The sequence below is a fragment of the Myotis yumanensis genome, unplaced genomic scaffold, assembly GCF_028538775.1.
Source record: "Myotis yumanensis isolate MYYU_CA2020_CCGP unplaced genomic scaffold, mMyoYum1.0.hap1 SCAF_6, whole genome shotgun sequence".
Lineage (NCBI taxonomy): Eukaryota > Metazoa > Chordata > Mammalia > Chiroptera > Vespertilionidae > Myotis > Myotis yumanensis.
Window position 1 is genome coordinate 43,674,488 of NW_027223757.1, and position 26,954 is coordinate 43,701,441.

At 38.9% G+C, this 26,954-nt stretch overlaps 1 protein-coding gene across 4 annotated transcripts in view; it reads left to right on the forward strand.

The window, feature by feature from the left end:
- Window positions 1–26,954, forward strand: part of SIM1 (SIM bHLH transcription factor 1) — a 74,208-nt gene that overhangs the window by 17,212 nt on the left and 30,042 nt on the right. For all 4 annotated transcript variants that reach the window (XM_070418021.1, XM_070418023.1, XM_070418022.1 and 1 more), the window contains 2 exons: window positions 189–336; window positions 23,580–23,748. In XM_070418021.1, the coding sequence (XP_070274122.1) occupies window positions 189–336; window positions 23,580–23,748 (317 nt within the window). The remainder of the gene's footprint in view (window positions 1–188; window positions 337–23,579; window positions 23,749–26,954) is intronic.

The following is a 26,954-nucleotide window of genomic DNA, read 5'->3' on the forward strand; positions in this document are numbered from 1 at the left end:
AATCGTGCAAATTAACAGGACAACCCATGAATTTGGGAAGGTGCCTGTTGTCTTCCTCCCCCCCCCGCCTCGGGCGCGCGCACTCTGATTAGTACCCACAGGGCACCCTGCTCTCACTGCCGGGGGCTGCGTGCGGGCCGATCTGGGGCGGGCGCGTTCACCACCGCTGCCTTCTGTCTCTCCATCAGTGCTGGTGAAGGGGCAGGTGACCACCAAGTACTACAGGTTCCTGGCGAAGCAGGGCGGCTGGGTCTGGGTGCAGAGCTATGCGACCATCGTGCACAACAGCCGCTCGTCCAGGCCACACTGTATCGTCAGCGTCAACTATGTTCTTACGTGAGTGCAAATCGGGGACTCCTTCTCCCACTTCAGGCGGCCGTGGTCGCCACGAGGGTGCAGGTGGTGGGCGCCCCCGGGATATTCGAGGCGGGGGTCCCTTGGGGACACTGGTTTTGACTCGAGTGCCGCCTGCGTTGGGAGGCGGCAGCTTGAGCACGTTCATCTTTATGAGGAGGCTTCCTTTCGTTATATGATTTAGGAGTTTTCCACCCACAGTCCATATTTGCTCTCTTCTCTCTCTCTCTCTCTCTCTCTCTCTCTCTCTTTAAGGAAATTCTGCATTAAATAAAACTTAATGCGGCAGAAAGAAAAAGAGAGAGAGAGAGAGGAAAGGGTCGGGTACGGAGCCATTTATGGATAACGAACTGGACATCTGTTTCACTTTTTCAAATCTGGGTTTGAAGTTCTTAATTTTAACCAGAATCTCCAATCAAAGTTAAGAGTTCAGAGAGAGTGATTTCCCTCCTGAACCACAAAAAGGGTTTAAGTGACCGGGAGGGTCTGACTTTAACCTCCATAAAGCCAAGGGGCCAGCTAGTGCTGCAAGTCTTGGCGGGTGCCCAGGCCCCGCTCGCGCGCGCGCGGCTGGCCAGCAGCGCCGGTGAGGAGGCTGCCTCGCAGCGCGACCTGCGGGTGCGGCTGGCGGGCTGGCCACGGCAGCCGTATTTGAGCATTATTCTTTCCAGAAACAATAATCTCTTGTGGCCCTGCAGGCGGATCACATGGTCCGGTGTGCGGCTGGTGAAGAAAGCACGTTCTGTATAATGTTTGTGAATGTCAAAAGGTTGAAGCTTTTATGAAGAAACCTTTTGTGTGCGCAGTTGCCCTTCCTTTTCTTTCTTTCTTTCTTTTTTTGGTGGAGGTTGTGATTTTAGGGTACCTCAGGAGGAGTTATTTGCTTTGGACCAGTTGACACACCAGGTGCTTAGTAGAAATGCTAGTTTGACATTAGGAAGTTGGTTAAGGGGTGCTTTTTGGAATCAGACTATAGATGATGAGGACTTGATTCACTCCACATTCTTTTAAATTGCCGATTAAAAATGTAGTAGTTGGAAATATTATGCTTGGCAATAAGGCTATTTAATTTGTGCCTGCTTAATAAGAAAATTTAATTAATAGACTTGGAAAATGAATTCAGTTTAGATGAAAATTCAGTACTTAAGAATAATGTGGTTACTAAGAATTGTGTTTTTTTCATGTTAGTAAATAGTGCTAACATAAATACTCTCAGGTTTTTGTAATAGCACAAAGGCTGTGTCTTTTAATACAGAGCATAAAACGGTAACTATTTGGGTATCATGAAACAAATCATCCATTTTATGAATGCAGCTTTTCATATTATTAAGATAAGCATAAGAGAAAATGGCAAATCATAATTCATAAAATAAGCCACTCTGTGAAGCATAAGTATTAAAGAGTGAAAAATTATGTCTGCTTACCATGGAGAGGAAATGGACATTCTTTAAGAAGGTGCTTTGTATGTCTGAGACATCACAAGCATTATACATACATTCTGTTCTTTGCTAGGTGCCTGTGGTTAGTCATCATTTTTTATCAAACAGCAGGGTATATAGTCACACAGACCCATATAAATGATCAGAATGCAAGTTAGACCTCCCAATGGGTAAACTTAATTTATGTTTGGAGTCATTTTGGAATATTCTGTTTTGTTTTCCAGTGCATAAGTGTATTTTCTGTCTGCTGTTGACTCTGTCATTCTTCACTTTACACACTTCTCCAGAGCTGCAGGATTAGGCTACCAGCTTTACATCAGATTAAAAAGATGTAATGAGGATAAATGATTTACAGAAGGAAAAAATAGCAAGGCACACGTTTTTCTGAATGTTTTATGCCTCTAAATGAAAATAGAAATAAACACAGAGGCACACAAGATGAAAAGCTGAAATTGATTACCCTTTTATGAGTCTCAGCTCCAAATCTTTGTATAAAAATTCTTAGGACAATATTTATAGCTGCAAATGTGGAAACTGCCTTAGATACAATGTCATCAAGTGGCTCTGTGTGTGTGTTGACAGGATTTTCATAATGAACAGGTTGCAGTTTGTTTGATGTGTATATCACACATCTGGCTGGAAGTTACTAATTTCCATTGTCTTAGCAAATTAAATAAATGACTATTGATTCTCTATGGTAGCAGCAAACTACTGCATACATTTGTCTTCAGGGCTAGTTCTCAGGCCTGAGAATGATAAGTAAATTCTTTCCAAATACACTACCTCAAACAATGTACTTAAAGAACCACCTCCCCTCCAAATAATTTTACAGACCAGATGTTTTCCAAATTTAGACATTTTAATAGCATACATTTTGAAGGGATTTTTCATGTCATGAAAGTAGAGAGAATTTTAAATAAGCATTTGTCAAATGAAAGTGTGACATGGTGGTGGAAGCTACATTCATAAGAAGCCCATATTTTAAATTCCTGATGCTAAATTTATTGTGTGTTTTTTTTAAATTCTTGACAATATTACAGATGTCCTGACTTTTCCTCCTCTTTGCCGCCCTCCACCCAGCCCCTGTCCCACCCCAGGCCTTCACCACACTATTGTCTGTGTCCCCAGGCTATGCATATATACATTAGATATACCTAGAAAAATTAATCATCATTATCTAACAAAAGGAATAATGAATAGAAATAGTCAGTAACCTTGTTTTAATCAGCAGCTGCAACAGCAAATATAGGAATTTTAGAGGTAGGTGGTGTATGCCCTGATGTCTTACTGGCTTTTGTGTGACCGCCATACAGAATCTTGGTTTTCTTAAATTCTGGGGAAGAGAGCAGTAGGACATTATGATTGAATTTTTAAAATTCTCATAGATTTTCTCTGGGTCCTTGAGGTTCCCTGAGGCTTCTATAGCCTTCATTAAAACATAACCCCCATCCCACCAAACCAACTACCCCCCCCAAACCCATTAAAAACCACAAACCAAAAAAAGAAATTAGCCAGTTCATAATTTTCTATAAGACAAACATGCCTTATTAGCTTTGTGTGCCACATTAAAAAAATATCTTACAAATTTTGGTGCTCATAGGCTTTGAAAAATAAGTGTGAAGTATGATAGGCCCTGCTCCCTAAATATTTTCAAGAAGATAAGTTAATGGAGTTGTGTCTAGTAACAATGAATGTTGGGGAATGTCTAGAATAATATGGAGAGGAAAGCATACTGTGTAAAACCTAAGTAAGTTTCTTGCATTCATATTTTCTTTGGTTTGTTTAATTAATAGTAAGTATTAGTTCCAACTCAAATAGAAAGCATTATTACTTAGTGTGAAGGAAATTTAAAATGTGAAATACCCAATAAACAATGACAAGGAATTTCTAGAAAAGTGAAAAGCCTTGATTCTCTTTGTGTTTTTAAACTTTATATGTTTTAAAAATAACATTTTAAAATATACTTTTAAGGATAAACCAATGAGGTATAAAAATTTTTAAAATATTAAAAAATATTTTTCAAACATACAAAAAGTTGAAAGAATAGTATAATGTATATTTGTACACACATTATCTATAATATAAACCATATTTGTTTTATATATCAAATTTTTCTCTACTTATATGTGTCTATTTGTATGTGATTTTTTTCTCCATAGAATCATTTCAAAGTAAGCTACAAATATCATGATACTTTATTCTTTTTAATTTTATTTTAAAAATACATTTTTTATTGATTTCAGAGAGGAAGGGAGAGGGAGAGAGTGATAGAAACACCAATGATGAGAGAGAATCATTGATATGCTTCCTCCTGCACACCCCACACTGGGGATTGAGCCCACGACCTGGCATATGCCCTGATCAGGAATTGAACCATGACCTCCTGGTTCATAGGTCAGTGCTCAACCACTGACTCATGCTAGCCACATTTCTTTTTTTTTTCTATTTTAAACACATCAATTCCTTGTGAAAAAATTCATCTCATTTATTTATTTATTTTTATAATTCTTTATTGTTGAAAGTATTACGTATGTCCTCCCCCCCTCATTGACTCCCTCCAACCTGCCCCTGCTCCCCCCACCCCTCAGGCCTTCAGCACCCTATTGTCTGTGTCCATGGGTTATGTATAGATGATTACCTCCCACCCACCTACCCTCCTCCAACTTCCCTCTGAGATTCCACAGTCTGTTCCATGCTTCCATATCTCTGGATTCCCTCCATTCATCCGTTTATTTTGTTACTTAGATTCCACATATGAGTGCGATCATGTGATACTTGTCTTTCTCTGACTGACTTATTTCACTTAGCATGATACTCTCCAGGTCCCTCCATGAAAGGGTAAGAGATTCTTTTTTTTTTTTTTAAACTGCTGCATGGCTTTCCATGGTATAAATGTACCACAGCTTTTTTATCTACTCATCTACTGATGGGCACTTGGGCTGTTTCCATATCTTAGCTATTGTAAATTGTGCTGCTATAAACAGCAGTGCATACAGTCTTTCTGATTGGTGCTTTGGATTTCTTAGGATATATTTTCCTATAATCCTGTACTGTTTATGAGTACACTCGTATATAGAAGTTTGAAAAAATAAACATGAGAGCATTTATTGATGCCATTAAAAACAATCTGCCACGGTAATTCATTAAGTACTCACTGATATATGACCTTAATTAGGCTGATTGATAGACGATATTTTGCGAGAGGTCTTCTGTAGTGGTAGAATAGGGTAAACATTAGTGAATTCTCCTAAGGAGAATTATAAGCTAATACAATTCTGATATTCTGCCTGAAAAGTAAAAGAGAGAGAGACGATTTCAAGAGTGATTTGTTAATTTTGGAATCAGACAGATTTAATATCTTCAATCATTTTCTGGTTGGTAAAAATAAACATTCTCTGCTTGTTTATTTTCTAAGTTTAGAATGGAACACAATTGTAATCTCATACTGTTTTAGAGTGATTCACTGATCACAGAGAAGGAATTTTCTGAGTTAAAAGTTCTATTTCAGTGTTGCAAAGAACAGAATAGAGGCAATTTACATTATTGGTCCATATGACATTTGCTTTCTACTAAATAACCCTTTGAATTTGAAAAGTGAGGGCAAATGCTAAAGGAGACATACTTTCATGTAAAAGAAAAACAAAAGTCTCTACATTGTAATTATTTCAGATCTCATAATTTTTGTTCTTCTTTGCAAAGAACCATTGTAGTTTTCACAATTAAAAGGGTGTTAAGTATTAACAAATTCTGTGAATATAAACCTTACATATTCTTACCATAAAGCAACAAACATTAAGTTATACTCATATTAGTTTGTTCTTGCAATGTAATAGTGCTGCGTTCATTTGGCATTTAAAAATATTTTAATTACTTTATATGCCCAGTGATATTATTGTTATTACTACTAAGACATTTTAGAAAATCTTTAAAAAATTTTGGCCAAAAATATGTATCGTTGCAGAGATATATTTTATTTTCCTGGTTAGCAAAACCACTCTTTTATATTATAAATAATATCAAGTAAAGCACCTTTTGACTTAGCAAGTTACAGCAAAATATAAAATAATTTACTCTCATGCCTTGAATCTATGGAGCTCATGTTGCATAGATTTAATTTTTTGATCATTAAACATAATAATCATGAACGAATGTAAACCCATAAATTAGATTTAATCCTTAATTGTGTTTGATCTTTATTATGGTAATATTGAACATTAAAGCTGCAGTTGTCCTTTTCAGATGTAACTGAATCATTATAGAAACAAATTGAAGACACATTTGTATTAATAGTAATTTATAACAACCAAAACCATTAATAGCAATTAATAGTAATTTTATAACTACCAAACACTTTGTTAAAAGAAAGAGCTGGGAGGTTTAGTCTGTCTTACAGTACATAATACTAGTACTCATTCAAATAATCTTATCCCCATACACTTTTACTTAATTTTTTTTAATCAAAATGATCTAGTTTTTATGCTCAAACTTTGTACTTTTTCTTTTTTTTTTTTAAATATATTTTATTGATTTTTTACAGAGAAGAAGGGAGAGAGATAGAGAATCAGAAACATCGATGAGAGAGAAACATCGATCAGCCGCCTCCTGCACATCTCCTACTGGGGATGTGCCCGCAACCCAGGTACATGCCCTTGACCAGAATCGAACCTGGGACCTTCCAGTCCACAGGCCGACGCTCTATCCACTGAGCCAAACCGGTTTTGGCTACTTTTTCTTTTTTACAAATATATATTTCTTTCAAAGTACTGTCACATTTGTTACCTAATTTGCTCCTTTGACAGCTCTGTAGGGTGGTTTGGGCAGGGATCACATCTCCCATTTTTCTAGGTGAAGAAACCGAAGTCAGGTATGCCTAGGGTGTTAATTGCTATTGAATTGGGAGATTCTCTGTCTGGGAGTGGGAGTCAGGGGTAAATGTAGGGGAGAAAATGTATGGAGAGAGGGATGAATTTAAGAGATTAAGGTCTATAGAGTTCAGTCCACCCAACTTCTGGGTAAGCTTTCATTTAATCTTATATTGGAAGATTAAAAAGCTGCCTCTGTGTTGCTGCTTCACAAGTATATGCAGATATTGACAATTTAGTGGTTTATATTTAGCTAAGCTATTTTCTCAATGATAGTCAAGTAAGAATTAATATTTTGTTCCTTTATGTATCACTACAGACATTTTCATTTTGTAAGAAAAAAATGTGACTTGCAAAAATTTTAGGTTTTTTACTGAATTGTTTGCCTTTAGATTACACAGATACATTATTGCTAATAATTTTATTTTTGCAACCAGATTTAATACTTTATGTTCTTTTTAAACAAATGTCAGTAGATTGGCAAACCATGTTATTATTATTATTATTTTTGGTCAGATTAGGCACAAATTACCTCCTGTGACAGTGGATCATTTCCCAGATGAAGTATGTCGGTATGTGTGGTTGGGGATGCAGAATTGGCCCCTTTCCGCTTTTGATGGAGAAGGGCAGGTGAGGTTGTCCCCTGGGGACTCTGTTCAGGGCCTGGGGATAGAGAGCTTCCCTACATCCCACATGCTCTGGGTAGGTGTGTCATCCTCTGGCCCTTTGGCAAGGTTGCTACTCTGCGGCTTTCCCCTCCCCAGGCCTCTGGGGCCTCCACTTCTTCCTTTGTTGTTGTTCAGATCCGGAGGGCGCTGACTCACAGGACCTCTCCTTCAGTTCTGGGTGGAGGCCACTTGGTGTGTGCTAAATGACCAGCCTGATCACTCATCTCTGGCTTTCTCTTAGCCCAGCTGTTGGAAGGGAAAGGCTTCTTCTGATCTTTGAGTCGCATCATGGAAAATCATGGATCATCACCTTAGTTTGAAGGCAGGGTCCATACATGTTATTGTGCCTGATGGACAAATTCCAATGTGGCTTTCCTTGAACTCCAGAAAAGCATGTTTTTGACTTGGTCTATTCATGTACTAAACATAAACACCCTTTTATGTTTAGTACAGGTGTGTGTGTGTGTGTGTGTGTGTGTGTGTGGTGGATTATGCCTATCTTGATAATTGAGTAAAAGGCTGCTCCTTCTCCAGTGCTTTCCTCCTCTCTGTTCCCTGTTCTCATTGGTTTGTGACATCTTTCCAGATAAGCAGGTGGTGAAAGAGAATTCATTTGGGTTGAAGTGCTGGTGGCTGTGCTTAAGCCGAAAATATTGGTTGCAGAAAGGATTGGTGGAGTGTAGATGAAACCTAGAAATACCTGAGTGCCTATCAACGGAGGAATTTAACATTCTGCCTAGTCTGAAGGAGTAAATTCTCACTACTGCCTTTCCCCTGCCTCAGGCGTTCCGAGGTCCAGGGAGGTGGTAGGGGAGAGAGGTGGTCCGTGGTGATGGCAGGGCTGAGGGGGATGAGGAGGAATGTCTGGCTGAGTCTGGACCATCTGTTTACCATCTGTGACTTTTACTCTGGAAGTTATATTGCAGTAGGATCAAGATTCTGTTTTTAGAAAACCCCACAGTATCATGCAAATAAACCTGCAAGGAAAAGGCATAGGCTTTGGTGTCAGACAGATCCGGGTTTGAATATGCTTTGCTGTGCAATAGCTGTGAGATGTTGAGCTCAGCTCCAATCCTTTGACCCTCTTTTTTCCCATCTGTGAAATGGGGACATTTGTGCCTAATTTTTAAGGCTTGGCAGAGGGGAATTAGATGAGATGAGAAATATATCATAATACCTGCCAGGAAGTAAGTGCTCAAAATATCTTAACTATTAGCACTTGCCAATTATGTGTTGCCAACTGAAATATTTTGGAAGAGGATGAATAATTCCCTCTTTTACTTGAATTTCCATATCCTCAAATCCACAAATTTAAATGTTTATTTTCTTCCCCCTTGTCAGTCTCTCAACACACACACACACCTATAAGCATTGTGGTTTTTGTGTGTGGTGGTTTCCACAGTTGGGTTAAGCTCACTCCGTGTTTCACAGCTGTCATTGTGTACTCTAAAGGGAGCTGAGATTTCTGCTGGGAGGGAGGTAAGCCAGCCTTTACCAAAGGCCTGGTGCTTTACTGGGAAAAGAAGGTTCTAAGAAACTAAGCATCTGTCAAATTTCTAAGGTTAATTTTGTTGGAATCAGTGTTTTGTCAATGTCAGTAATTATAATATAAAGTGAGTAGAATATGCAATGCTGCTATTTTTGATGGTGTTCAATGGAGCCTTGTGTGTATTCCCGGTTCCTCTGCATGGACTGGTTATGGCTGCATCCCCATACATCTGAATTAAATGTAAAAATCTATTGATATGAATATACAGTGGTACCACATGTATAATGGTTGTATTTTAAAAATTATTTGTAGAAAGCAAATGTGAGGTATACGTTTGGACCAGATTGAAGGAGAGGGAGGAGCAAAGTATATATACAGCTGGCTCCAGATTTGTAGGACCAGAAGGTCTCCCTAGTGCTGTGTTTGACATCATAATCCTACTGTTATTAGAATATGATGCAGCCTAGGCTTGTTAGTGAGATGTTTGAAACCCTGATTAACACAGGGCGGTTTTACAAGGTATTTGAAAAATGTGTTATGAAATGAGATCTCACTACATTTTATTAGGCAACATAGCATATTAGTTAAAAGCTTAGGCTTTGGGTCTATCGCCTGTTCAAATCCTATTGCTGCCACTCACTGGCTCTGTGACTGGGCGAATTGCTTACCTTTGCTGTCTCTGTTTTCATTTTGTTTTCTTTTTAATCCCTGAAATGCAGGTAATGATAACATCTACCGCATAGAGACTTTGGGAACATTAAATATAACGTGTGAGGTTCTTGGCACTGTGCCTAACACAGAGTAACATCAAGTAAATGTAAATTATTAGGGTGGTTATTTCAGTGAAATGAAATAAAATAATTTTTAGCTTGCCAATAAACACAAAAATCAATGTCTGTGTCTTTGGACTGAAGGTGGGAATCTATGAGCCTTAGAAAGGCAGAGGGTTGCCCATGAATGAGAAATCAGCGATGATTCTGCTACATTGGAAATGACTGTTAGATCCTTCTTCAGTTGACTAGGACTGGTAGGTCTTTCAGCATTCATAAATGACTTATTGAGCACCTGTCATGGGTCATGCCATGTGCCAAATTCTGGGGGCATCAAAACGAATAAGAAAAAGAAATAAGCACAAGTGTAAGGTGAGTCCTTGTTTGATTTCCCTGTAGGCTTGCTTGAGACTGAGATCCCTTCCTGGAAGTAAAAGTTTCCATCCACAATTAGAAAGAAGAGGGCGTGAAGTGTCTTGGCACTGCCTGGGTCACCCCTGGGGAATAAGCTTCCAGGTGTGGTCACACTTCCCTCCATTTAGATGGTGGAGAGGGGGTGGAGTCAGTGGAAGGAGCTAAACCCCTGGGTGTGTATGCCCGTGTGTGTGTGTGTGTGTGTGTGTGTGTGTGTGTGTGTGTTAGGGAGATCATGATTGGCAGCACAGTACCTGGCTGCAGGAAGAGTCCTACTTTAATGCTCACAAGGACAACAGTGTATTGGCCAGGTCCTGTGTATCTCATTACTTCAGCCAGAGAGAGAGTGTTATGCTTGAGTGATTTTTTTTCCTGTGTTGAATGGGAATTTTACATATTTTGGGGGTTGACTTCTAACAGTATTATGAATCTCAGCAAATTTTTAAATTGAAGAATTAATCTAGATTCAGAAGTTTTTGTGGATTTATTATATTTTTAAATATAATATTTTTAAATGTTGCTAATTATTTTAAGGTTTTTATTTTATTTTATTTTTTTAAAATAAGGGGTATTTCCCAGGCATGGCTGCTGTGCCCTGGAGATTCTGCAAGATGATTGTCAGCTCCAAGCTGAAGGAGGGGTGGGAAGGTGCTCTGCTCATTGCCACACTTAGGTTGGGGAGTAAGAGGGACTCACATTTGAAGGGTTGCTAATTTGTGCCAGAGGCTCAGCTAGTCCAAGAGACTTAGCCTATACAGCACAGCTAATGAGTGGACATACCAACCCAGAGCCTCGACTTCAATGTCCACAGCCCAATATTGGCAATTTCATGTAGTTCCGCCAAATATTTAACAGGAGTCCTCAAACTTTTTAAACAGGGGGCCAGTTCACTGTCCCTCAGACCGTTGGAGGGCCGGAATATAGTTAAAAAAAAAAACTATGAACAAATTCCTATGCACACTGCACATATCTTATTTTGAAGTAAAAAAACAAAATGGGAACAAATACAATATTTGTATTTGCATGTGGCCCGCGGGCCATAGTTTGAGGACCCCTGATTTAGGAGGTAATGTGACATTTTGCAGAGATTTTGCAAAGGTCTGTAGATAGTTTACTCTCTTGTTCAATATGGGGTCTCCCCAAGATGACTCGGTTGCTTCACAGTTTGAGCATACTCGAAACCTAGTCAGTGGGCATGTGATATACTCACCCCAGACCTGACCCTATCTCCCCTTCCCCAGTTTAGTCATCAAGTTATGACATTTTCACAAAACAGTCATTGGTAAGCACCACAAATAGAACATTTTACTCAGAACATCTAATATTTCACCCAGGATTCAAATGGGAGCTGCTGTCTTTACTAGAAGGATTTTTTCCCTTTGATTGATTGCTAACTGGATAGAGCCCGTGAAAGGATCTTTTTTTTTCTTGGGGATTTCTTGTTCAAACAGAATTTGTTGTATCCACATCAGTAAAGCTGTGCTAATATAGGCGGCTGGCCAGACTCTGAAAACAGCCTCATTATATTGAACTGGATGTCATAATGGTACCCATTAAGGTGGGATTCTCTCTGTGTTTGTACTTTTAAACCCAAGTCCCTTGCCACTTTCTACATCTCTCAGAGAATAGTAACATTCTCTGCTAATGCAATCTGAGAATGTGCTGTTTCTCGCCTCCTACTGAAAAGCATTACAAAAATAGCATCCTTGGTTGCAAGCATTTTCAGGGGCTTGTAGCTTGTTGTTGCTCTTCAGCCATTCCTTTCACTCTTTGTACTTGGGATGACTGTAATGTGTTCTGGTTGCTGAAGGTGAGAACCCATGAGGTTTACTTCTTTCAACACTCCCATTGATTGCTATTTGTGTCCAAATATATGACAGGAAAAGAGCAGCTTTTTTTTTTTTTTTTTCAGAACTAACCAAATGCAACACAAGGCTTTTCATTTTAATTTTTATACGCTGTTAAGAGACTAATAGTGTTGGAAGTCACAGCATTTCCATTAGCTGTTGAACTCTTACTACAGGCCTGACAAAGTGAAGTATTTGTTGTGCTGGCTTTGGGTAATAGACCCCCACAGGGTTACAGCTCAGGAATGCTGGAAGGCTGAAGCCCAGGAGAAGGAGGGCAGAGTGGGTGTCAATTTTATTCCTCCAATCAAAGCAGTTAAAGGAATAACAAAGTGCAGGGTGCCATTTTATTGTGAGGGCTAATTGAAAACCAGAGGAAAATATTTAGAGCCACTACAGGGCATTTTACAATATAATATCTTTTCTGTTTGTGCCTCTTCTCTGTCAACTCAATGGGACCTTCATTATAAACAAATTTCTATAATTAGAATCAGCTTAATTTCTGTGGCTATAATTAAGAGGATGGTAAGAAATGTTGCAGAGTGTATTTATCTCTATGGAAAACGTGATGGCTCTTTCATTTGCTCAGCAAGTATTTCTCCAGTGCCTTCTCCATGCCAGGGCTATGGTGTGGACAAGACAGACATGATCCCTTCCCTCATGGAGCATAAATTTTAGTGGGAAGAAATAGATAGTACTTATAAACAAATATATCACATAATGTTAGGGAATGAAAGGGGAAAAAAGCAGGACAAAGAGATGAGAGTGTTTAGGGAAGGACTTCTTGAAGATTCCTGAATGAAGGGAGGAAGGCAGCTATGTTGAGTCCCGCAGGGAGAACATTCCTGCCAGTGGGAAACATGTGCAAAGGCCCTGAGATAGAAAACAACTTGGCAAGTTGATGAACAGAGAAGATCACTTCAGTTGAAGCAGAGAAAGGCAGGGGAAGAATGAAAGGTGATGATGGTAGAATAGGCGAGTCAGACCATGTTGAGTCTTTTTTTAAAAATTTTTTTCTTTATTGATTAAGGTATTACGTATGTGTCCTTATTGCCCCATTGCACTTCCCCCCGACTCATGCCCTCACCCCCCTGTTGTCTGTGTCCATTGGTTAGGCTTATATGCATGCATATAAGTCCTTTGGTTGATCTCTCCCCCTTACCCCCACCCTCCCCTACCTTCCCTCTGGGGTTTGATGGTCTGATCGATGCTTCTCTGTCTCTGAATCTGTTTTTGTTCATCAGTTTATGTTGTTCATTATATTCCATAAATGAGTGAAATCATGTGATATTTATCTTTCTCTGACTGGCTTATTTCACTTAGCATAATACTCTCCAGTTCCATCCATGCTGTTGCAAATGGTAAGAATTCCTCCTCCTTCTTCTTCTTCTCCTCCTCCTCCTCCTCCTCCTCCTCCTCCTCCTCCTCCTCCTCCTCCTCCTCCTCCTTCTTCTTCTTCTTCTTCTTCTTCTTCTTCTTCTTCTTCCTTTTTACCGCAGCATAGTATTCCATTGTGTAGATGTACCACAGTTTTTTCATCCACTCATCTGCTGATGGGCACTTAGGCTGTTTCCAAATCTTAGCTATGGTAAATTGTACTGCTATGAACATAGGGGTGCATATATCCTTTCTGATTGGTGTTTCTAGTTTCTCGGGATATATTCCTAGAAATGGAATCACTGGGTCAAATGGGAGTTCCATTTTTGTCGTCATGTTGGGTCTTAAGGCTTTGGGAAGCCATTGGAGACTTATGAGTAAAGGCATGGCATGAGCTAATTTAAGCTATGAAGAGATTATCTGGCTGGTATGAAGGATAGGCTTTGAGGATGGTGGAGGGTAGAGGCAGGGAGACCCATGGGAAATGATTGTAATTGCCTAGGTGAGAGAAGATAATGGCTTGAAAGAGGGAGGTAATGAAAGGTCAGATTGAGGATATAGTTTGAAGATAGACCGTTGCAGTTTGCAGATGGATTAGATATGAGTTGTGAAAAAAGAGGAGTCTAGAATAGCACCTAGGTTTCTAGCCTGAGCAACTTAGATGATTGGTGGAAAGGAACAGATTTGTAGGTAGGGGCAGCAATTAGGAATGTTTAGTTTGAGATGCCTGTCTTTTATCAGAGTGGATGTTTCAGGTAGATGGCTGGATTTGGGTGTCTGTGGAGAAGGAAGGTCTGGGCTGGAGACTGGGGGTCCTCAACTTATGGAATTTAAAGTCAGTAGAATGGATGAAATCATTAGAGCATGGGTGTTAATAGAGAAGCAGCCTGAAGACCAAGCCCTCTGGCTCTCCAGTGTTATGGGGTTTATAGAACAGGAGGTGCTCAAAAGAAGGCTGAGAGGAAGCAAGCAGTTTGGTAGGAATGGAAGTAGTTTAATGAAAGATATGCAGTGAGGTCAGGTGGTAGAAAAAGTATGACTTTTGTCTTTGGAGAGTTTCCTCCCTTTTCAGTGGTTTCCCATCTCTTCTGTGGTGTCCTTTTACCAGATTCCTTTAGCTTTTTTCATCCCAGATAACAACTGCTCTAGTTCTCAAAGAATGGGCTCCTGATTGGCAATATCAGCATCAGCCAGGGGGGATGGGTTGTTAAAAATGGAAATTGCGGATTTCACCCTAGACCTACAAGTGAGAAACTCTAAGGGGTGGAGCCCAGCAAGCTGTGTTTTAGTAAACTTTTCAGGTGCTTCTGATGCAGGCTGAAGTTTGAGAATCACTGCTCTAGGAAAAAGAGCTGTTAAAATGAATCAATGAAAGATAACAGATGAAGTTTATCATATTTACTAGAGGCCCGGTGCACAAAATTCATGCACGGGAAGGGGGGTGTCCCTCAGCCCAGCCTGCACCCTCTCCAATCTGGGACCCGTTGGGGGATGTCCGACTGCCAGACACACCTCTCACAATCGGGACTGCTGGCTCCTAACCGCTCGCCTGCCTGCCTGCCTGATGGTCCCTAACTGCTTCTGCCTGCCAGCCTGATCACCCCCTAACAGCTCCCCTGCTGGCCTGATTGACACCTAACTGCTCTTCTCTGCTGGCCTGGTTGCCCCCAACTGCCCTGCCCTGCAGGCCTGGTCACCCCCAACTGCACTCCTCTGCTGGCCTGGTCACCCCCAACTGTCCTCCCCTGATGGCCTGATCTTGCCCCCAACTGCCCTCTCCTGCAGGCCTGATCTCGCCCCCAACTGCCCTCCCCTGCTGGCCTGATCGCCCATAACTGCCCTCCCCTGTCAGCCTTCTTGTGGTGACCATCTTGTGGCAGCCATCTTGTGGTGATCATCTTGTGACGTCGTGTGATGCCACCTAGACTTTTATTATATAGGATTCCTTTCTGAGGCATCTGTTTAAAGTCAAAGATATAAATATCTAATAGCAAATTTTAAGCATCAGCCAGTAGACCATTATTGAGACATCTTCATGAGTGTTCCAAGAAACCTTCTTAAGTTCTACAAATCATAAAAGTAGGCAGCTGCCTATTCTGTCTTTGGTAATGGGTTCTATTGGTAACTATGTATTTTCTATAGAATTATACAAGCTCTCTGACTTCAAATACAGACAATGAAAATTTTGGCATTTTAGTGGGCAATCCAAACTCTCTAGCAATGAATCAGAAATTATTTTGGTTAAGCACAGCATATCTACCAGGCAATTTTAAATAGTTTCTGAATACTGAAGTACATAATAATAATGGTAGAACATTTGTTGAATTGTGAATTTTTGTTCATAAAATACAACTCAAATATATTTTAGCTGTTTAAATAATAGAGTTTAATGTATCTTTAGACAAGCATTATAATAGTAAGGGCTTAAGGAGATTAGAAATAAATGAATCCAATTAAAGAATATCTGTGAGATTTGATATGTCATAGGTATGAATGAAGTGTTTGCATAGCAACTGTAAAGAAACCATTAATGATTAACTACCTAAAAGAGGTTTAATCAAGAATTAATGATATGGGACATATTATAAAATATTTAAGTTAAACAAATGAAGATTTGTACATTTGAAAACATAGCATCATGCCATCATTTTTGCTGCATCTTCTCCCAGGCAGTTCAAAGTCTGAGGGTCTACTTCTCTATCGTCTGCAGAAATGCCAGTACCTTTGTATTGTGCAGAAAAGAGCTGAGCTTCCCGCAGTGCCTTGAGTTTTGGCCTTGCAGAACCTCCACATGCAAAACCCTGGGGGGAATTTGGGGACCCTGTGGGTACCTTTTCTGTTTCTAGAGTTTATGTGGAGTTAAAAATTGGAACTGTGGGTTCTTTTACCCTCCCTGCCAGAGGACATTTTCAGGGTTTAGGAATCAGTTTTGTAAGGGTCAGAAGAACTGGGAAAGAAAGCTGTTCCTGTGAGAATAAAACCTCAGCCTCATACAAGGTGGTAGGTGGTGGGTTCCCCCATAGCTTATCTAGCTTAGGCATTGGAAGAGTTTTAAAGGGATCAGGCATTTGAAAAACATCAGCTTAGTAAATGACAAGGAGGGAGAGAGAGGTGGACACCAGGGGTAGGAGGTGGGAAAGAATAGAAGGAGATGGAAAAGAAGGGGCCAGAATAGTGTGTGCTTTTTATTTCTTTTTGTTGAACACATTTTAAAGTAAGAAAAACTTGGTTGATATTAGTGTGACTTTTTCTTTCTTTTCATTTGCTTTTCCCCTTCCCCCGGAAATGGGCTCAAATTAAGGGTTCTGACTGTGGGACAAGAGACAGACAGTTTTTAATTTATTTCCTTGATGAAAGAGGCAGCACATTTTGCACTTAATTTGTTCAGATCTAACCTTTAAACAACAGCTTCCATTCCTCCACCCTCCTTAAGAAAATAAGAAACAAGAAAGCTATAACAACAATAGAATTTGAAACTTAGACCTGAAGAATTCACAAATATGCCTAAAACTTTAGTAGCTAAATATGAAATGAATTCCCAAACATAAGTAAAGTTCCTCAGAATAAGAAATGTGGCCCCAAAGTTGGGTTTACTTCATCTAAACAGTGACAAATATACCACCTCTAACTCACGTGAAACTAGAGTTTATTTTCTTTCAATTGTAAGTAATAATATAAGTTATAATCTCCAAAGAAGGAAATATAAAGTTATACAGTTCACATGAAAGCCTTCAGAGACAGATAATTCCATAAGGTGGGAGGGGTGGCAAATAAATCAGAAAATCAGTGAAATGTATAGGCACTGATGGAGCATATGGTCATTAGGATATTTAAAATGATAAATGGTTTGCCTGAGAAGTTGAACCTTAGGGAAAGAAGTCAAATCATGCTTTATCTTTTGACATTTAATATTATTCCCAAATAATAAACTCTAGAAATACAAAGAAAAGAAATTTGGGAACCATTTCAATATGAAGTGAGAATACCTGAAATTTGTCTCAAAGTTTTCTTTTTTAAGAAAATATTTTTCTGATTATAAAAGTAATACCTGTTCATTATAGAACAAATTAAGATAATGCAGAGAGGTATAAAGAAAAGCTACAGAACACCTTTAATCTATTTACATGTTATATATGTGTGTGCATATATATACTATACATGCATATATACTATATAACCTTTTCTTATCTTTCTATTGAAGAGATATTGCATTTATTATCAATTTGTAAAGGTTATTTCTCTGGGGGTTTAAAGTATTATTCATTCTCACTCCTTCAATACAGTTATAATAGTTCCAAACATATTGTTGAGGATGAAATTAATTTAGTATTTTAGTTTTCCTACATATAACATATGTTATGCCTGAATTATGATGTTATAAAAATTAAGAGCATTGTATTAATATACATAACAAGAAAACAATAACATAATTAGTTTATTTGATACAGGATCTCACAGAATTTCAGAATGATCGTTGCTAATTATATACTGGGAATTAAAAAAAAAAACTCCTCACATAAATTTGCTTACTTAGCAGGTATCTCTCATTTATGTAGAAAGATTTGCCAGGGTTTTTTTTTTTCTTTTTTTTTTGAGTTTTCAGTCATTTGGATTTGAGATGAATGAGTTTATTGCAATGAGAATTATTTTGTTAATCACTTGCAAGTAAGTATTTGTCCTTGGTTAAGATATAGTGCAACTAGCAAGTAGAGATTGTTATAAGGGATGGAATTTAGGAGGGTGTCCAGATATACCATTCATCACCCTGTGAGACAGAACTAGAAGTGCCACATGAGTGGGAGAGGCAGTTAACAGTGTAGAAGCTCAGAGGAAGGAGCAGGAAGAAATCACTGTGGCCCATGGAGGCAAGGAAACAAATTCAGATGCAGTGTGGTGGCAGGTCTGGATTTAGCTCTATTTCAACTTGTGTCATGGTATTACACAACCCCTTTTGGGAGGATGGTTGGCTTTACCACATTTTACTGACACATTAGAGTTTTTGATTTACTTTTTGGTTGTTATTGTTTGCATCCCCACATCTTTCCTTCTTGAAATCACGTGATAGTAGACTTTGTGCCTAAGCCAGCCCTTACTTTTGTGGCGCCATCCACACCATAGCATGTTGGGTGAAACCTACAAAATGGAGGAGAAAGGTGCTTCTAGGCAGAGGCGATGTTTATGTAACACCAAAGACTTTTTGAGAACCACTAAAACCGCCAAATCAAATGGAGAAAACCACAAGGAGTAAACACAAATCCACTTATTAGTATGACACTGTTACATTTCCAAGGGTGCCTTAGCCTAATTTCCCAGCAGACTGTCCTAGTCTGTGAGCCCCTCACAGTGTGGGATCCTCCTTATCAGCTTTCTCTGCTGGGCTCCCTGGGAGCCTGAAAATGAAGCATAAAGTAGGGCTCTCTGCTGCAGAGGTTTACCCAGTGGCCAGGCAGGAACTCTGCCAGAATATAAAGAAGGTCAGGCACTTCGTGTAACAGTGACTCTAGAATCCAATTAAAAAGTTTAGTATAAGGCGCAGTCATTCCCACTTAATCCGATCACGGTTTAATACAATCCTCTGCTTATTTCAGTCGGCGCCTTTGGAGCCAAATCAATTGTATGTCTTTGTTTCCACGTTTTCCTCGGTAATTTGATCACCTTCAGCTGTTTAAAAAAAATAGCTCAATTGGGAAATCTGGCAACATCTTTTAAGAATTGCCAAGTAACATAAAGTAAACAAAGAAGCTCCAGAATGGCCAGCTCCGAAACTGAAGTGATAAGAAGAAAAATTCAGTTGTCTGAAATGGAAGTAGAATAGGGTGTGGTGAGTTGAAGAGGAAAATTCTTGCAAAGAATCTTTATTCAACATGAGCTGATAAAATATTGTTACCTTTTCTCTGTGCATCCATTCCATTTCACTTGAAGGCTGTAAATATGTTTGTGCTACTGTTGGCATCATGGAGGCGTGTCTCTCAGTTAAAATGATAGAAATGCATTTCTCTGAAGGTGATAGTACCTTTTAGTGGTGAAGATGCTTCCTATTTGCTTTGCAAGGGAGTCACACTGAACTTCCCATATAACAAGGTGGCATTTACCTCGTGGGAGGGTATAGCATATTGCTTAAGGGAATGCTAGAAGGCCAACGATGTGAAAATGGCTCCTTTTATTTCATTGGAATTTGAGAAATTCCAAGTGTGTACATGACTATTACAAAGTTTAGAGTAGACTCAGATGGTTAATTCTGCAAATTGAATGATTTCGGACTGTCCATAATGGAATAAGAGGATTACTTTGGTCTGTGCAAATATGGGTGAAATTGACAAGCTGTGTGTCCTATTGCAAATTACCCATTTTACACTGCTTCCAGAGCTGAGATACCTAGGGTGTCTCCAGCTGTGGTAGAAGTCATTCAAGGGAGAAAAAGAAAACGAATGTAAATTGGTATCACAGGTATTTTGAAAAATATGCCAAAACTTGTCTGCTTACAGTTCCTCTTTTGATATGCCAGTCTTGTTTGGGAGAACTGCAGGAGCTGCCCGTAAGACAGTCACCCATGCAGTCCCACACAGGGTCAGTGTGGCACTTTTAAGAAAGCTGCAGAAGTGGAGCAGGCTGTGTTCTTCCTTTACGAAAGTCAGCTGAGTCAAGTTCTCCCTCTACTCACCTTAGAGTCTAAGTTCTGTGTGCCCAATAATTTTATTCTGTCCCACGCCAAAGGAAAGCAGTGCTTATGCATACATCTAACTCTGAGAGTGTGTGTGATACCAGCACATGCTTTACTGTGTGGAAGGGAGAGAGGTAAGGCCAGACTCTTCTTTGTGTCTGAGTCTGGAGGGGGGAAATGGAACTCGTAATGTGATTCCCATCAGCAGCTAGCCCTTTAATCTATACAAATGAAATACTCAATTTAATAGAATTCTAAAAATAAAACAAATGCTTTGTTCTTAGTGAATCTGCCATTCAGACTCCTCTTGGCAGCACATCAACCGTACTTGAAATGTCTTTAAGTGGGCTTTTTTTATTGTGCTTTTCATCCGAACACATTTTTTGAGCTGTTAGAGTTTTGTACAGGCTGAGCTTTTCTCAGAGTATTGGGCTTGTGTTGCTCTAAGGTTCCCATTTGCTGACATAGCAATAAAGAACTTACCTTAATAAGTATTTTGACCATAGAGTTTAGAGGCTAAAAATTAATAGAGAAGATTAAAATGAGTTTGAGGTGGAAAGAAATATAGCATAGGGAGGTGTTTGTAATGAAATGGATTACAAAATTGCTACCAAAGTGAAACTATTGTTCTGGGGAATTTGGTAGTGAGTAACTGCTATGGAATGTGGGAGTTAAGAAATAATACTATTTATTCAGCATTTACTATGTTCTAGGTACTGTGTTATGAGTTCTTCATATAATATTTCATCTACCCCCCTCTCACATCCTATGAGGTATAACTAGGAAATCGAGGTCTAGATGTGTTGTTACATAAGAATTGGCTCAAGCCCTGATCTAGGGGATTCATTTTTGTATTTTTTGAGATGCATCAAAACATAAAGCATTTTTATTAATTTATCAAGGGCATTTGTATAAATCTTACATTTACTAGAGTTTTCATGTGAGTATTTAGAATTTCAAGTCATTAATTGGTTTTAAAATGTTATTTAAGCCTATTTAATTTGGAGTATTTCTGTCATTGGAAGCTATGCAAAAATTTTGGCAAAACTTTTTCAATTAGTTGAGATGCATACTTGTGGAATCTGAGATTGTGCAAGAGAAAAACAAAGTCTTGTTTACTCTCTGACTGTAGCCACGAAGTCCCTGTGCTAATGTTGTATTAAGAACAAGTGTACAGAATCATTTAGCCATATTTTCAGGGGTGCATGATTTTTGCTGTTAGTCTAGGGCTTGTCAGGCAAGGACTGGGTGAATACTCTGCTGCCCAGTAGACAAGATAACATTTGACACAGAAGATGCCCACATGTTGATGAGACCTTCTCTCAGAGCCCATCTTGCTTGGCTCATTGTCACACATGTGCTCTCAGGGCAAGTGGGTGAGGGGACCTACAGCCATGAGGGTCTCTTTCCACAGAGAAAGGCTGTTGGGTTGCAAGTTATTCGCAGTCACTGGGGGAAACAATTCTTTCTTAGTTGCAACTGTGAAATATTGTGCAAATGGCATTGGAGCACAACAGAATATCTCTTGATTCTTGTCCTCTAAGAACATAGAATTCACTGGGAAAGATAACACATAATCACTTAAAAAGTAAGGTTAGATGAGGAAAAAGATAATTCCTGGTCCCCTTCCTATTTTTCCCTAGTGCCTTTTTCATGAGGGTAGCGACTTAGTCCTTCTGTTCATTGATGTCTCTGCAGCCTCTGGAACAGAGCCCACACAGAGACACTCAGTACACATGTGCTAGTATGGAAGGAATTGAGGAAGGCCTTCATAGAGGCAAATGGCATTTAAGGTAGTTCTTTGTAAAAGGAGTTTTACAGTTATGTATTAGAGGGTGGGGAGTCAGGAAAGTATAAGGTCTGTTTGGGGAGAACTATTTTGGATGAAGTGAAGGGCTGATGAAGGAAAAATTTGGGATAGTGTCAGAAAAATAGGTGGGAGTCACAGTTCCACATTTTGGAGCACATTGGATTTCTGGCTAAGGAGTGCTCAGTTTGTGTTGTGTGTTGTCCTTAAAGGAGCTGGTTAGAGCAGTAAAACAGACTAGGGATGTGATCTGACTTCCCCAGCCCAGAAGACAAATTGCATGCTCACCTTCTAAATTATTGTTTCTCATGTAGGAGAATTTGGTTTTTACTTGCACTGAGTAGATGGATTATTTGAAATGAAGCCATTGTAATTTGCTGACATAATCACTAGACTGTAGTTTGTGGCAGAGATATCATCGAAACTGTTTTAGCTGGTTTCTATTCCTAGTCACTTGAGGGTTTCCTGGCTTGAATTATACTTTTACTTTTGCCTGATCTCTCTGTAGAAGAATAAACAGGGGGAAAGAATAAAAGGTAAATGAATATTTGCTGATCCATGGGAGTGTGCTAGTCACTTTTACATATATAATGTTACTAACTTATTATATTTCATAAACCCATCCTAATCTAAAGAGTATAAAATGCATATTAAAATGTTAAAAAGTGAACCCATTTGATAAAAGGAAAAAGAGATAAGAAAACTAATGGAAGCCAGTGGAGTTTGTTGCACAAATACCTGTAATAACACTTGTACACTTACTAGAGGTGGTTACAGATTGGACTTGGGGCTTTTTGAATTCTCGTGCAGAGAGCAAAACATGGTGAGTTATATGGTTCACAGTATTCATGAAATAAAAAGATATCAAATATTCCGGAGCAGCCCAGCTAGTTCTGGAACCTAAAAGAGAACTTTCTCATGAGTCCTTATGAAGAAGACTCTGAAATATTTTATTTTGGCTGCCAGTGGAAAGGGTTGATATCCTCTATGAAAACCGAGGAGTCAGAGGAGATGCCCTGCTGCCTAGAATGGACTGAGGTGGGAGCTGTGGGCGGGGCCACGGCTGTCATCTTCAGCCCCTAAGTACCTCATGGAGTAGCTTTGCAATGAACTCTCTGAGATACACTTTGTATCCCCTTCATATCAGTCTGCAGTTATGCTTGTTTATTTGTTCAATGTTTCTTCTCTCAAATAGACTGTAATCTGCACAAGGGGAGGGGCTTTACATATCTTACTATCCTCTCATCACTACAGAGCACAAAATCCATATACATTAGGAGCTTAATACAAATTTATTGAAGGAAGGAAGGAATGCAAAGAACTGGTGATAAGATGTATTTTAAGGTAACTGAATTAATTAGGGATTTTTCACTTATTTATAAATCCGGTTACATTAGTTTGCTAGCTGTAAGAATATTTGCAATGTTTATCAGGATTATTGATCTCGGAACAGCTGATAGAAGACATTCTTCTGGTCAATAATCGGATAGCATCAGATGGCCAGTTGTCTGTTGAGTTCACCCCATACAGGAAATCTTTAGAGTAGGTTTTATAATCGATATCTCACCAATTAGGAGACAGAATCTCAGAGATGTTGAATTAGGTTTTTTTCCCCTACTTATAAAGATAATGAAAAAGCATTTTAATCAAGACATTTTCATGAGCATATAATATAATTTGACTGTAGTATATAGGTGGCAGCTATATTCACACACATTAGTTAAATGTTAGGCATTTCTAAAACAATCGAGGTGTTTGTGGATACCAGTTGTATGGCCAACTACTGCTTGCTTCCTTTTTGAATACAGATTACTGTCATTCCTGGTGAGAGAATGTATGAATTCCATTGCCTGTGGTGGCTGATTAAGGGCTATGTCCTCCCACCCTGCAGGGACACAGAGTACAAAGGGCTGCAACTCTCCCTGGATCAGATCTCAGCCTCCAAACCAACCTTCTCCTACGCCAGCAGCTCCACTCCTACCATGCCTGACAACAGGAAGGGGGCCAAGTCCAGACTCTCCAGTTCAAAGTCAAAGTCCAGGACTTCCCCATACCCTCAGGTATGTGAGTTGCCGTTTTGCAAATTCCGTTTTTTGTGTGACTTGGTTTGGTCTCATCGTGGAAGAAGTATAAAAACTGTTTGGAATGAATTACCTGGTTTTAATAAATTTAAAACCTCTATAAATCTGGAAAGCTTTCTAAAACTATTTTATTTCTCTCTTTTTTTCTTTAAAAAACCAACTGGTAAAAATTTAAAAAGATCTTGTGGTTTACTGCTTTTATATAAAGGTTGTGAGAGTCTCAGTTTGCAGTCAGAACTATAACTTTGTTATTTCAAGGAGATTAATCCAACACCGCCCCCCCTCTACCCCCACAATGATTAAGCAGAAAGGTGTAGCCAGCATAGCAAAATATGGAAAGCAAGAACTTGGTGTAGAAGAATTGACAGGAACAGAAGTCAAAGGAAATTAAGAAGTGGAGGCAAAGGATCAAGGATGCATTTCATCATGAGATTTGAGCACAGATGGACTATTTATGGAGAGGAATGAAACAGGGAGGGTCTTCCAGATGGCAGGAGTGGTAGGAAAAGCAACTCTTCTCATCTCTGCAAGGTGGTGAGCTGATGAGACCCAGAGGAGGCATTCAGAAACACTTTAAGGTACAAAGAGGAGTCCTGATTCTTGGAAGGAAAACCTTCTTTTTCTGATCAGTCACTGAGATATAGAAACTAGACTGTGTCGAGGTGTGCATACTCTCGCCTGGCCTGAAGAGAGTAGGACAGAACTGAGGCTTCCTCACTCCCAATATCCTATGACCACCTCACTTCTATCCTGTCTTTTAGGGTGTCACATTGAACTTCCTGCAATGTACTAGAATGACTTAGGAGGTGATCCCTTGGCGAATATAAAACCAAACTGGGTTTGGAGTTATTTCATCAAAGAGGCCTTAATCATTTATGTTTTTAAAATATTTTTAATGTAAAAAATGTCAATCTATTATGTACAGAAATGAATATTTCCTTACTTATCAGAGCATATTATTCTGTTGATTTTTACAAGTAAATAGTGTTGGAGGAAATGTCATTTACTGACCTAATGGTCCCTAAGAAGCTGCTATTTGATAGATTATTGTAGTGGCTTAGTATATGAAGATGAGAAGATCATGGCTTCAGGAGACATGGTTTAAAATCTCCCACAAAAGACCAGATGTCTTTGCTCTGATAAAAGGGAGGAAAGTAGATGTGTGATGCCTAGACATTTTTCAGCAGACACCTTCTGTTACGAGGACTGAGCTCTGTACTTATAAAGTGCGTTTGATTTAAAGTCACTGTGGAGGAAGAATTTTATCAAATATCTGAGAAGCTTTTCTTATTAGTATCTTGTACCTTGGGAAAAGTTTACTTTCTCTTTTACTATTTGAAAGAGTGGGTTATATCTTTTGGTAATTCTATCCTTAAATACATAGGAGTGTTGGCACATAGATGAAATAATTTAAATTAGGAAGTGCTAAGTTAAGGAGTTTGTCTATTATACAGAACAAAATATCCCCATTACTTCCAAAACCTCATTGTCTAAGTTATGTTTTCTTTCATGCTCAGCTCTTAATACCTAAAATTTTTATTTGTTTACTTTAAAAGTAACTACTAATTAAAAAAAGGTTTTAACTGCCATTAAGCTGCTTCTTGTGTGTGGGGGTATGAGTTAATTTGAAAATTATACATATTCCATAGTTTTTTAAAAAAGTAATACAGGGTAGTGGAAAGTAAAATATCCCCTTTTATTCCCTCATTTTCCCCTCTCTGAAATTGTGCTTTATTCTAGAAATGTTCTATGAGGTATAAAAATCATGCACATGCACACACATATGTCCACCTAAGATGTCTCTTGATGTTTGTGTGTTCATTTTTGTGGTTAATACCTATATAAATGCAGCCCTTAGAATTTTAGCAGTATGTCTCACTTGAAATTGCACAGTCATGAATTAAGTTTATTTAACTTTTATGCATCTGGTAAAGGTTGTTCTTTAATTGTGTTTACTTTAGATAATCATGGGTGGCTGATAGACAAGATAACGTGCATTTGTAGTGAATTGTCATGGGGTAAGCAGAGGATTCTCTGGGGACACATTGGAAAAGCATGGCATCTTGGGCAAACTTATTACTATACCATCATCTTGAATTCCAAATCCTCAAGAATTTTAAAGAAAAAGATATTCAGCTTCTCAAAAGTCTTATTTGGTTCATATTTATCCTTCTTAGTTTTTAATTTTCATGTAATACATATTTGAGTCAGTAGATGCTAGCTGAGCACCTGCATCAGAAAGATGCTATGCTGGCCGTTGTGGTTAAGGAGGGCAGAGGTTGGGTAAAAGGTACTATAATATAAAGAAGTGGTGTATGAAGTGTTCTTAAATTTTGTGGTACAGTTGGAATAAGGTATACATTTGAATACACAGTATATAGGAGATGGCGTATACAAAGGGCTTTACAAGTATTGTCAGCTACAGGGACTTTAGCCTGGATGGTTGGGGAAGTTGTTGTAGGTGATCTGGTTTTGAGGGTAGAATTCAGGTATGTGGGCATAAGGGAAAGGAGAGGACACTTCAGGATGACCAAGATCATGAAGAAATTCAGGAATGCATTGTTCGTGTGACTGGGCTTGGAGGAGAAGTGTGGGAGGGTAGGCTCCTGTGAATGTGGACTAGGGGTGATATGTTTAGAAGCATTAAATGGTACTAACTGTCTACTTGGTCAAGGAGTTTAGAGTTTGCTTTATGGAGAACCAGCAAAGGTTTTGAATAGAAAATGAGAGCATTCATGTGGTTGAAGCAAAGCAAACTTCTTAGGAGACTCATATTGATAGCCTGGTATAAGTGCATGAAGGTCTGAACTCAAGTTCTTTACTGAAGTAAAAGGTGTTGTATAGGAAGAATGGGCAAATTTCGGTCTTTGGCTGCTTGTACCTCTTCTTGTTATAGATATATTTTGATCATTATAGATTTATTTTGAAATTACATTTTAAAGCTTACTTTTTCTCCAGATAAATATCCACCCAGAAGTGGAATTTCTGGGTTGCATGGTAGTTCTATTTAAAAATATACTTAGGAAACTTCATACTATTTTCCATAGTGGCTGCACCGATATACAATCTCACCTACAGTGCAAGATGGTTACCTTTTCTCCACATCCCTACTAACACTTGTTGTTTGTTGTCTTTTTGATAACAGCCATTCTAGCAGGTGTGAAGTGATATCTCATTGTAGTTTT